This window comes from Haemaphysalis longicornis, unplaced genomic scaffold (genome assembly GCF_048455015.1).
Source record: "Haemaphysalis longicornis isolate Haplotype H1 unplaced genomic scaffold, Haemaphysalis longicornis Haplotype H1 scaffold_13, whole genome shotgun sequence".
In the NCBI taxonomy this organism is placed as follows: domain Eukaryota; kingdom Metazoa; phylum Arthropoda; class Arachnida; order Ixodida; family Ixodidae; genus Haemaphysalis; species Haemaphysalis longicornis.
Window position 1 is genome coordinate 72,179,928 of NW_027526233.1, and position 12,919 is coordinate 72,192,846.

General features: G+C 48.1%; 1 protein-coding gene across 3 annotated transcripts in view; it reads right to left on the reverse strand.

Annotated features, from left to right (window-relative positions):
• Positions 1-949: 949 nt before the first annotated feature.
• Positions 950-12,919, reverse strand: part of LOC144164342 (uncharacterized) — a 43,316-nt gene continuing 31,346 nt past the window's right edge. For 2 of the 3 annotated variants that reach the window (XM_077694850.1, XM_077694851.1), the window contains exons 2-3: positions 10,837-11,123; positions 950-5,029 (exon numbers count right to left, since the gene is read on the reverse strand). In XM_077694850.1, the coding sequence (XP_077550976.1) occupies positions 4,616-5,029; positions 10,837-11,079 (657 nt within the window). In that variant the 5' untranslated portion in view covers positions 11,080-11,123 and the 3' untranslated portion in view covers positions 950-4,615. The remainder of the gene's footprint in view (positions 5,030-10,836; positions 11,124-12,919) is intronic. The other variant, XR_013321159.1, reaches the window with a different exon arrangement.

Sequence of the window (12,919 nt, forward strand, 5' to 3'; positions counted from 1 at the left end):
TCTTTTATCGTACTGCCAGCGTGATTCCAACAACACGAGTGCGACAGGCGGGGAGCGAAAGCGAAAGACTATCACGCTTGAACAGAAGACGGCTATGATAAAAGCCGTCGCATCGGGCGCGAAGGGCGGTGAGGTGCACTCCGTGGTAAGGTGGCAAGAGACTTAGACGTGTGGACGAGTACGCTGTCTACCATCGTGAGCAACCGAGTGTCCATCGTCAGCGCTGTTGCACATGGCTTGAAAAGAAGCGCTAAGGACGGCGTCGGAGGCACTAGATGCGGTGGACGTGCTACGTTCGCTACTTCGGCGCACACGAGGGCGGCGAAGATGGTGTGAACGTAGCGGCCGCAGCTGAGGGAGCCATCGCTCGCATCAGGAATTACGGACTTCTTCGTAGCCAAGTCTGTTTGCAATATGAGTTTTGAACTGCAATAAAGTAGGTTCGCGACTTTTCCTTTTTACCTCCGGAATGTGTTTATTTTACTGACTATCGTCGTGCAGCAAGATGCTATTTCGCCCACTTTTTGTTTTAGGTAACTACAATGCATAATATTTGCAGTAAATGTCGGCTACGGCTATAACGAACTATTGGCTATAACGAGCAAATCGCGGCGCCCCTTCAATTTCGTTATAACGAGGTTTAACTGTACTGAAATAAGATTGTCTTTAACGTAGTGACCCACAATCAAGTAATTTTTAGTTTTCCGCGGTAATCTCTTGACACACCCTTCAGTTCACACAAGTGCTCAAACTCATTAGCTCTATCTTCAGATGACTTCTCCTGCTATTACACATGGTGCACATTATCCAAAAGACTCGTTAAAGCATCTCGTTGAAATGAATGTCACATGAACTACGCCACAACTTTTACCACAGACAGCAAATCTTTTGTTTGGGCTGCAACCACATGGTACCGCCAAACACGGAAATAAAAGCAGGAACAAGGTGCCTTTGAAAAAAAACCGTTTAGTCAGCATCACTGTAGCACAGTTTTCAAATACACAAGTACACCGCTTCACCCCAACAAAAATTGGACTTATCTATTATTGTGCCTTGATGACGTAAAAAAAAAAAATCAAAAAGGTGTCGATGCCTGCGTTGACAGGTTTATGCGTACTATTTGTGACATACCCGAACTTTTTCCTCTCCGCTAAAATGCGGAACAGGCTGAAGAACTTTTGTTCCGATGACAGTGTAAAAAACTGCACATACACTACACCACACACAAAAGCCTGGCTTGGGCTATTGTATATATATAAAAAAAAAATCAAAGGGACAGCTGCACACAATTAACACCACCAGACGAACACGCACACTTCACCATACATTCGACAAAGAGATAATGTGCTCACACTGGAATGCTGTACCAAGCTGCCTCAATGCCTAACGCTGCCATTCGACCGTCTGCGACTAAAATTCCCTTAAAGCAGAGAAAGTTGCAAGCAGTAGCGCTGGTTGAATACTGTGCGCGTTTAATTTGTTCCGTAAAAAGATGCCCAGCGTTTGTTGGCTACATACTTTGATTTGCCTCTGCTAAACCATTAAGTTTGTGGAGGAAAAAAAAAAAAAAGAAATGTGCGCACAAACCTAAAAACTGTTCCATTTTAAACTCGGTACAGTGTATGAATTAAGTTTGTCGAGGAAAAAAAAGTAAGAAATGTGCGTACAAACCTAAAAACTTTCCCATTTTAAACTCGGTACAGTGTATGAAGTAACTTACACAAGCACAGCATTAAGTCTAATGTCACGACAATTCGCTGCAAGCATCATTGGGTTGGTGCATCAAAGTTTCACTGGACGTGATCCGTCATTTGTTCAAAGCTTTGAGAAGCTAGACTGCGGTTAAGATAACCCGAAAGTTGCACAATTGCACTTGGAAACACAAAAGACAATGGAATCCAGTTGTGCGTTGTTAGTGTTGGTTAAAACGAGATTTAAATGCACGACGTTTAAGTTTTCAAAGGTCACCTGTAAATCAGGTTTTTAACAACCTCAGTTTTGGCTTTGAAACTAATCCACTGAAGTGATTCAGATAAGAGCTACGTAAATAAAAAAAAAAAAGCCACTTAAGTGCATAACTAAGTTGTGTCAGCTACATGCCCATTAGCGAAAACATCCGAAAACTGGCTAGTTCCCAACGTTTTGGGAAAACGAAACTGTGCCTGTATATTTTTAAGGCAGGCAAAATTTGAGAAAACATTGCCTTTTTAAAAGCAATATCAAAACAACACAACATGGAATGCTGCAAAAATGGGAAATACAAGTGCACTAACACTAGTTACGGCTTTGGGCAAACAAATCGCATAGGCTGTTTTCTTCCACACCACACCACACACAGATATATGTGCCCGAAACTCTCTAAGCCTTACATCGTAAATCAATAAAGTATACAAAAACTGCCACCACCAATTGTGGGGAATAAAAAAAAAGGGGGGGGTAAATGTGGTCTGCCCGCGGCTTCTGGACAAAGTTCACTGGCTACGGAGCAACCAACTACGTCAAACTTAGAGTTCATCACGTTAGGCTTAATTAGGCCTAACTGAGACTACCGATGATGACAATCTTGCCCAGCAAACAGCTCTCGCACACAAAACCCAAGTGCCCAGTTAAACAGTCATGGCACTTCTATTTGAGCTGAACATAGGAGCGGTCATCTATGGCCAGTCCTCTAAAGACAGTCACCCCAGCCAAACTTCCACACAACACTATGTAAGCAGGAAGGTAGTGCTATTTCCTATTTAAGGAAGGGATAACTGCGTTGATCAGTAAGCAGTTATTTGTAAAAAATACCAATTGACCATTTATGTGAAAAAAAAAAACACTTTGCAGAAAAGTGGGTCACCTGCCCTTTGTCCACATTAATGTGCAACAATAAGTAAATAAGGAGCTTGCCACTGTTGGTAGCGCGATTAACGTTGCACAAACTAAACTTTTGATGTGATAAAAGAGCCCAAAATTAAACGTAGTAACGCGAGCTCATGTTTAAAAACAGGTGTTGGCTTTCCACAAACACCTTTTCCTCTTTCACTAACCACTGTTTAAGGACCGGTGAAACGCTAAAAAAAAAAGGAGCACAGGCAAGGAAGTTCAAACAAGGCAAAGGCTGCTCTATGCGGAATGTTTGATAAACAAGGAATGCACTACTGTGAAAAAGCACACCTTACACGGAATGTTTGGACAGTATAGCAAAACGAATTTCAGACAGAAATTGCGCTTTTGTCGCAGCGAGGAACAGGCAGTAGGTATCGCGTATCGTTCTGTATGGTTTTGGGCTTACGAGGAATGTTTCCAACTTTCGCATTTCTGCGATGTTTCAACGAGATTCCGTTTTTTAGTTTTTGCTTAAGATCCAACCTGGTTGCAGGCTCATTAATTAGCACTTGATGCAATTTCATAAAATACGGCCTGCTTTCTAGACTAACTCGGGGTGTAGTTAAGCAATAAACAACATACCAATAATAATTGACTTCCTGTCACTGGGTACGGTATCTGCCGCCCCTTTCTATCATTTTTCGTCACTAATAATCGCTTTCGTTTCGTCAAAGAGGACCTTTCGGTTTTCAGTCAATCCTCCTTGACAAGAAGAGAAGCTAGTCGTCCTTGCAACATATTGATGCAGCAGCACAAGCTCTTCGAGAAGCCTCAGTCTTAAGAACCCGCACGCTATCGTCACGCTGCCGCAAAATGACCTGTCAAGTTAAGCTAGACGCGAAATGAGCTAACATTCCTCGCTACAATGTGTATTAAAGCTGCCACTCAAAAAATAGAAAAGCCTTTGAAACACAGAAGCCAGCACCAACTTAATGAAGCAAAATTTCCCCCCCTTTTTAAAGACACGTAAAAATTAAACCACCACGACACAACTAGGATGGAATGGCTCACTGACCTGAATTAGGAGCACAAAATAAAGTCCCCAATAACTGTGGGAAAATGTGTCGAAAATTAACAAATCGTACTCCTAGGCACTCACACAAAGAAAACCTACTAAAATGCTGCTTAGACAAGATGTGATACATAAAACTTCTGCCTCTCTTGAAGGGAAAAAAAAAAGAAAGCCACACATAAGTGTAACAAGCTGGTTCAGGCCACCGCGATGAAAAACCAACAGCTACCAGACTCCGCAAGAGACCAAAGCTCAGCGAGCAGTCACAAATCGCACTACGGAGTGCGACTAACGGCTAAGCCTTTTCTCGCTAACACTTCTCCCTGGGGGAAACAAAACAAAAAAATCACACATAAGTGTACCAAATAAGCAAACAGCTACCATCCATCGCTGCCCAATTCCGCGAAAAAACGAAGTTCAGCGAGCAGTCGCAAACTGTACTACGTAGTGCGACTAACTCCCCCCCGCCCTTTTTGCAAACACACTTCACAGGCACGAGCCACCCAGCCAAACATACACCCCTGCCGAAAGAAGCAGCAAAGAACAGACACTCCGAGCGTTCGAACAAGCTGCTAGACGGACTTCAGCGAGCACGAAACAGAGCGAAAAGCACGATGGCTGAAGAGCCGATGGAGTCTGTCGCCGCGTTTTTCACTCCGTTTCGTGCTCACTTACGTACTAACTGGCCCGCCGACAATCCGCGTTGCAGTTCGGGACTTAATTAAGCGTCGCTCACAGCACCAGCTCTGCGCCGTCCTCCTCAAACTCAATTTTCTCCCCGAGGGGCGATGCCCTCTGCTCTTCCTCAGCGAAATTCACTCCTGGGGACGGAACCAAGACGGTCCGCGGAGCGACCTGCGGTTCTTCCGTCGGAGAGACCACCTCCCGGTTCCCGACCTCGTCCTCCACCTCTTCTTCCTCGACTTCGTCCTCGACCTCGTCGTCAACGCTGAGGCCGTCCCCGTTGACCGTCACGCTGGTGCAGTGGTTGACCAGCACTGTCGTCGCCGCGGCCGGTGGCGCTTCCACCGACGGGCTGTAGTCCTCCGCCCGGCCGTTAGGCACGGAGGAGATGCGGTCCACAAACTCGGCGTCCACGGACCGTAGCCGGTCGAGGAAGCCCGCCTTGTCCTCGTCACTCCAGCCCTGGGAAAGGAAGTCACGCGGAGATTTCAATGACGACAGTCTTTCTGCCGGGGCTACTTAAAGGCCAACTGCACTCAAAATTTCGACCTCTTGAAAACCCTATTTCCGTATAGTCTGTTTAAAAAGAAAGCAACATGCAAAATACAACAGCTGAAATACGCGTGTGGACGCTGCAAGCGGTCAGCAAAAATCGGCGGTTTTGAAACCGAAACTGGGGACAGCGGGGCCATTGCAGTGACGTTGCAGCTGTCCAGCGAGCGGCCGGACGGTCAGCCGCTCGGGAGAAAGTCTGCGCGCAAGCTCTACGTGCGCACGGGGCAGCAAATCGGCAAAGCGTGCGCACCAGAGCTCGACCGGTTCTCCAGCTGCGTGGCTGGCCAGAGGAAAAAGCCCCTCTGTCAGCTGGAGCATCACAGGCGCGTCATGGCTGTTTACGCGATCCGCCGGCAGGTACAGCGTGGTCTGCGGCGGAGCTTTTTTAAATGCTTCTGACTGATTAACGAGGTGTTTCGCGGGGCTGCCACTCGTGTCCCAGCTGATTTGGGGGTACTTACTACACATTAGGAATAAATTGGTCAAAGTAAAATTTGAGTGCAGTTGGCCTTTAAAGGACTACTGACACAAAATTTTGAAGGCGAGATAACTTCAGAGACAGATTAGAGTCACCACACATGTTCTGCAAAAGATCAGCCGAAAATACAGCCTAGAACATATTTAAGATCAATTTTAAAATGTGTGAATCACAACCGAGCAGCCAGCGGAGGACCTCGCGTAATCGACACTCCCTGGATGCGGAGTAAACAAACAACATCGAAACACGTTAAAGGAGCCATGAAGCGAAAACAAAAGTTTGTTTTATTCGAAAGATTAGGTGTTTCATAGTACCCCAAGCGCTTTCCCGGAAGCAAATGATGCTTTATTCACTGAGAAATAAGGCAATTTAAGCCACAATTTTAAATCTCCCGCTAAAATTGAACATTCCGTGACGTGTACAATGGTGTCATAGCGCCGGTCCATGAAACAGATACTTAGTATGTCGACTCCATATAGCACCCACACGCGGGAGTCGATCGAGACGGCGGCCATTTTAAAAATACTAGTAAAACCTAGTGCACCCGCAGCCCTAGTCATGGAATCGCCTCATCCGGAGAACAAAACTCTCGCTGAGGAGCTCGGGCTTGCATTTAACAACCTCACACCACTTGAACGCTCAATGCTTCCAAGTGCACGAGCGGCAAGAGTTGTGGGATACGCGGTGGACGGGAAAGCGACCATTCCGCGATAGCCACAACAGACGAACGCCCAGCCGTCGGCACCGCTGCCTCGTCAGCCCCGTCGCGACGGACGAATATAGACTGGTACGTATGTGCCGTATTTTGATTACGGTTAATAATAGTTCAAATGCAGTAGCAGTATCACTTATTCCAGTTGGCCGGTGTCGTGTATGGAAAATTGTTCGCGCGAGCTCTCTGCTTCGACCAGAAAGATACGAGCGTCAATGCGCGGTGTTTACGGAATTTTTTTCCCCAAGGTCAGAGCGATTTGACGAAGTCGGCGACAAGCGCCAGCATGTCCCAGGAGTGAGCTAACGTAAGGGTCCCTGCCGTAATCACTTCCTCGGAAATGAAGCGAGCACACTCGTACTTCCTTTAGCTCTCTTTCTCCTCCGTTTGCAAAGTTCACAAAACGTAGCCACTTGCTTCGCCTAGGTTCGTCGTTGGGCAGCACATGAAGGGAGATCTCCTCACCGGCGGGGATGTCGCACTCCCTTGACGATTTGCCCGTACTACATGGGCATTTCAAAACGCAGCAACGAAATTTCATTGTAAAGTACTCGAACAAACTGAAGTTTTCAGTGGTTGTAAACTGGAAACGAGCTCGTAACGACAGCAGCAAGCCAACACCATTCGAAACTTACGCAACGACTGGCACTATCTCGTCGCTTCTTGCTGTTCCTTACTCCCCTCGTTTCTATTTTTACCTTTGCTGGTTGGCGATATGACGGCCAACCTCCTGTGAAGGGATTACGATACGAAGCAAGGTCGCGGCTGTGCGTGCTGGAACGGTTCGTTGGCCCCGAAGAGCCTCGAACCCGAAAATTCGTCTGCGCGACGGCGAGATGTCGAGCTCGGCCGGCGCCTAGTTTCGTACGCATTGGCGCACACGCTTGCGTGTTCGTTCGGACCTTCAACCGTTTACTCCACCGTTCTTTGTCATAAAGAGAATGTGCAGTATGTTTCACGGGCATTTAGCTCGCTATGCAAACTGTAAGCCCTGCCTAACATGCGTTTGCTTTTGCCGGCCTCCGCCAATCGCAGAGCATTCCCAAGTGACATCACAGGTTCTGCTGCGGAAAATGAGCTGGTGGGTCGCATGGTCATTTCCTTTTTTCCTAATTATGTAACTTATTTGAGCGAAGTTTGCGTTATAAGTGGTGTCGTTATGGTTCTAACGAGGCAATCTTTCGAATGAACCAAACTTGTGTTTTCTCTTCATGGCTCCTTTAAGAGTTGTGGGGATCCTGGCGCCCGAGCCATTGCGCGATCGCTGGGTTTGTGCCATTGCGCGGCGCTTTTCCCCTCTCTCTCCTCAAAATTCCGGCTCGTCTCGGCGCCACTGTGTAGAGCCGAGCCGTCTTCTCAAACTCTTGTGTGAGGTGAAGGCTGCAGCGACCGTTGCAGCGATAAAACACTGTCGCGCAGCAAGTGCTCCGCCTTTGTAGTCGAGCTAACCTCACCTCATTGGTCCGTTTGATCGATTCCCGAACCCCCCTCTCGCCGGGACACGAACGCGTGCCCTGCGCGGGGGTCCGTTTGGGGAGACGCTTCCAGGACGCCGAAGGCGTTGGCCGAAGGTATGCGACGCTTTCTTTACCAGCCGGCTGCAACTCTGTTGCGCCGGTGAAAGCCCACCAGCCCTTCCGGCTGCGGCCTGTGCCTAAGGCTGCTCCTGTTGCCCCTACGCTTGCATATAGTAAGGCCATACCTACCACTCGACGATCACACCGTGCGGTACGCGCCTGTGAACGAATGGCCCCGCCTCCCTCGCTGCTGTGAGCCGATCTGGCCAGCACGACGATGCGCGCGCGTACCTCAGAATTTGCCCTGACCGAAGAGCCCACTGGCTTTGCGCCGACGACGTGCACATTTGCGCGTGGCGCCCCATCGCCTCTTTCACCTCACGGGAAGTGCGTACTTGTACTTTAAATTGTGTAACTGGGACGTTAATGTAAAATAAACGTCTTCCCTCTGTACCCTGGGCATATTCCTTTGTCGCCCCCTTCTCCACCTGCCCAACAGAGGCGGTGTTAAGTTGGCACGACGGCATTTCAGTATCGTGAGCGTGCCCAAATAGCTCGAACCCGCGGTGGTTCCTCGCAGTGCATGAGTGCATGCCTTTTGCAATGCTAGGGTTATGCATATTGTGAGGTAGAGAGACCACAGAGTTTGTGTTGGCCACCGCAGTGCCGGCATTTCTCACCAGCTCACCGCTCCGATCGAAGGTCGGAACTTTTGCTCTCAAGCAACGAACATTCCCATCGCTGGCGGTAGAGGCGCCGGGATCTTGGCTCATCGGGCAGCTGGCCGCGACCTAAGGTCTACAGCGATTCCAGGCAGTCTAGTTTGATTGCTTTTTATCACACTGGACGCGAAACCGCGCCGGGGACCCAAAAAGCGCACTGAGTAAGCCGCACGGTCGCTGTGCAGGCGGCAGCGACGGCCGCGAAGTGGCGCAGGCTGGCGCAGGTAGCTCGAGTGATAGCTTAGGACTCAAGTCCCAAACAAGGCAGCTCATACGAGAAAGCAGTTAATGATGCGACGGCGAAGTGCATTAATAATCGCAATCTGCACCGCTTAAAAGAGCGGCAATCGAATATCCGCGCAGTGTCGAGCCGAACACATCTGTAGGCGGACCTGTAGACAGACCGGTTGGCTGCTCCCAGCGCGCGTCTCCCCACCCACTGTCTGGAGCGTCGCACGTCGTTCTCTAGCCGCGGCAGCAATTTGCACTTGTGGCGCCTGCATCACGTCCACGGTCGCTTTATAATTAAGCGGCTGGCGAGATCAGTACTTAGGGGCATTCGCAGAAACTGCCGGTGACGCGGATTCGACACTGCTACGGCAGCTCTGCTCTGTTAAATCCGTCCGACAGTCCTGTCGGCCGCTTTGTTTACACCAAATACAGCCTTTCCTGGCACCCGCTGAAACCGAAACTGCAACTGGCCGCATTGAAAATGTCTTCAAACAAGCATTGCGTGCTGAAGCAAATGAGGTTTCTACACGTGATAAAAAGGTCCTTAGCTACTTATCGGAAAAAAAAAAAAAAAAAAAGAAAGATGCAAAATTTTTGTGTCTGTGTTCTTTTAAACCTAAACATTGTTCTGTTTTGATTCAGCCATCTGGACAAAAGTTAGAGTAACTCTTGAACAAGAGGTTTATACGGGCAAACCATTTTCAAACTGCTAGGGCTGGTTGTTCAGCAAAAAAGAAAACTTGCATGTTTGACACAAAGGATCAATCTGAACTGGTAATGTAAGCAGCGATCCTTTGATTTAAAATAGATGTGCGTGTTTGAAATGCCAAATAAAAATTAGTCCAGTTTCACTGACCTAATGCCGTGAATGCTGATGTTAAAGGAGTACTGACACGAAATTTTCGTGTTACGTTTCCTTCACTCCTACGTGTGCCCACCAGCCCACTAATCATAGAATGACACATTAGACAGTCGAGAGCAGCATGAACATTCATTTACGACGTCGTTTATTCGTGTCAGTTTCGGTTTCGACAAAACGAATGCCGAGTGGCGGCCATGACAGCCTTAAAGCGGCGAAAAACTTTTTAGAAGGTTTAAAAATGCTTTTGTGAAGGAAAACGAGTGTTTTTTTAAACAAATGGTGAGAGCAGTTTCTAAAAGTGGCTTCAGCAGCTGCCGTCACCTGCCGGAGGTAGCCATATCCGAAATATTCAAAACAACAAGTAACGTGACAATCAGCCTTTTGCTGCTGTTTTAGTGAACTTCATCTTCTCCAGAAGTTCGCCACCAAGAGGCCACAAAAAACCGTCTTATTTCAAACTTCAGCTACATTTCCGCGTCAATACTCTGGTGCTGAGAGTTTCGTTGGTTTCATTTGGTGCCCATCGCGTTCGAGAGTAGCCAGATTCAACGCGTTCATGAAGGCGAACAAGTTTCGTGAAACTCCTTCAACCGAAAATGACATTCGAACGAATGCGTTGTGTTTTATGGCACATAAGCAACTTAGGCTATCATGCACCAAACAGAAGGTTTTGTGTATTTTGTGGATAATAACTGTTACAGCACGTTACAGCGTTACAGCTTGCTTAGAAGCCCTGCTTCTTTTATAAAACTAAAAACGGAGGAAATTTTAAGCAGTGAGTTTTCTCCTAAAAGTAGACTGGGGTGAAATGGAATGTGTTCATCGTAGAACAGCCTAAAATGCTTTTTCCTCAGGACCTCAAATTTCGTACATGAGAGTAACACGTGGTTTACTGTTAGCTCTTGGTCGCATTCCTCACATCTCGGTTTATCTTCTTTCATAAGGAAGTTATGTGTCAGGTGTGTATGTCCAATGCGGAGACGACATAAAATGACTTCTGTGTAGTGTTCGTAATGTTTGTCGAACGAATGCCATTAGATTTTTGTGTGTAGGAGCAAATTAATGGCATTAAAACTTAAGGCATTAAGCACTTAATGTCATTTTTCGTGGACGATTGGCACGGGTATTACACACGTGAAAGTACGGTATCCCCGCATCGGCCACTCGGAAGGCCCTTCCCCGGCCCGCTTACCTGGAACCACTGGTCGAAGAGGCTCATGCGGCACTGGAAGAGCGAGGGCGGGGCCCCCGGGTGAATGGCCAGCGCCGAGAGCACCTCCTCCAGGCCCTCGGTGGAGGGGGAGGCAGTGGCGTACTTGCGGGCCAGCACGCGCAGGAAGTCGTCGCGCTGAAGGTCGCTGTACTCGTGGAACCAGCTCACCAGGTAGGCACTCTGCTCCGAGGCGCTGCACGCGGGACCCTTCTGGCTCAGCATCTCGCTCTCCCTTGACTACGCTCCTTTTTTGTCTTGGGGGTGCACTGCATCGAAGGAGAGACCAACGACAGCACTGTGAAGCAACTGCTTTGTTTTCAGCACAGCACAAACAGTCTGAAATTTTTAGTAGCAGATAACGCAACGCTTGATTCAGCTTTTGACAGTAAGTAGCACCTTTCGAAAACTTCCGGCACTTTCGAATAACGTCAATGTTTCAAAATTTCAGAGGAGGCAGCTGCTTCAGTGGCCTCAGATACCTGGTTGAACAACGAGAAACACCCAGTTAGAAACACTTGTCTTGTGAACGCACCATGCGTGTCTTCTCCGTCTTATGGAAAGAGTCAGTGCAGATCCCCATGAACATTACCCGGTAAAAACACACAAAGAAAACATTCACTGCGAAGAATTTGAAATAGGTGGGCACCGGATGTACGTAACACACTTCGAGCACCTGCAATCAAGCGCTACTAACACACACCACTTCCTCCACTAACAATGACAGGCCTTCCCACAAAGGAACAGTGCTGTGGCAAGGGAGGGTGCTTGCGGAGCACCTCTGGCATTGGGCGCAACACCAGCAGCCTCGGGCTTTCCTCTTTCGTGACATCCTGATGCTCGAGCTGCGCGCCCCGTCAACACTCTTTCGGTAAGAAGGCCCAGCTACACAGTGGGGTAGTTGTACTGGGGCAGTTGAGGTGTTCTGAAGTTGATTGTTTTACAAGCTTTCTTTCTTATGATAAGCCGTGGGAAAGACGATGAACCTGTCCAGCTTCCAACTCCGAGACACCGAGATAAAGCTTTCTGAACCCGAAGGCGTTGGCACTCACGAAGGAAGGCACTATTTTGCCAGCCAAGCATGCTCATTTTTAGCACACATTTCAAGCCATTTTGGTCTTGACTCTTTTTCTGCATTTATAGTGTTAGGCATGAAATGCCCGTCACAGGGACCATCGTGATGCAAGTGTATTGTAAAAAATAAAATCAATGCATTGTTAGTACTACTACTGTGAAATGGACCTGAGGGCAAGTGGAAAGCAAGAATGACATACCACCATGCTTTGATGAGATGCTGGCAAGCATTTAACATATCAGGCTAATTTTCATGCCTTGCCGACGCTCCTTCCTAGGAGTGACCTGAAACTGCCCCTTATACTTACCGCAGGTCATCAGAATATACCGGGTGCGCGAGGTATTTGAGGACGCTATTCCTTATCGCCATAGACACCAACAGGCTCGTCATATATATATATAGGCGTACATTCGTCAGCCCCTTATGCTTCATACTGCGCAGTTTGTTCAGAGATGGAAGTGTACAAGTTGAAGCAGGAAATAAAACGCCATGCAGTCCTCGTCGCCCTGGGCCGCGCACCACAGCGACTTGGAAATTGTTACCTTTCTGAAAGGAGCAAAGTCTTTCGTTTACAAAGTGCGGACGGAGGTGGTGCGTTGTGGCGGTGACGTGGCATGTGTAGCGAAAAGGAACAAGCACAGTCAGTGGTCAGACATCGTCAGACAACCCCTTAATTTCTCCAGCGGTGGTGTTATCCACTGTCCGCAATGAGGGTGACGGCATGCTGGCACACTTTTTTGCAGGACTCCGCTGTAATGCTGCCAGTAATGTGGATGTGCTTGCTACTGTTGTAAAGCTATGGATAGAGAGTGTTTCGAAAGAAAGATGATATGTCTTTCAGCAACGTTCGGCTCCTGCCCACACCGCCTGCGTCACCCAATAGTGCCCGGTTGACAAGGTCTATGACCCCGTCACTCCCAACTTGTGGCCTCCTAGCTCTCCAGATTTAAATCCTCCTTACTACTATGTCTGGGGTGTCGTTGAAAGAGA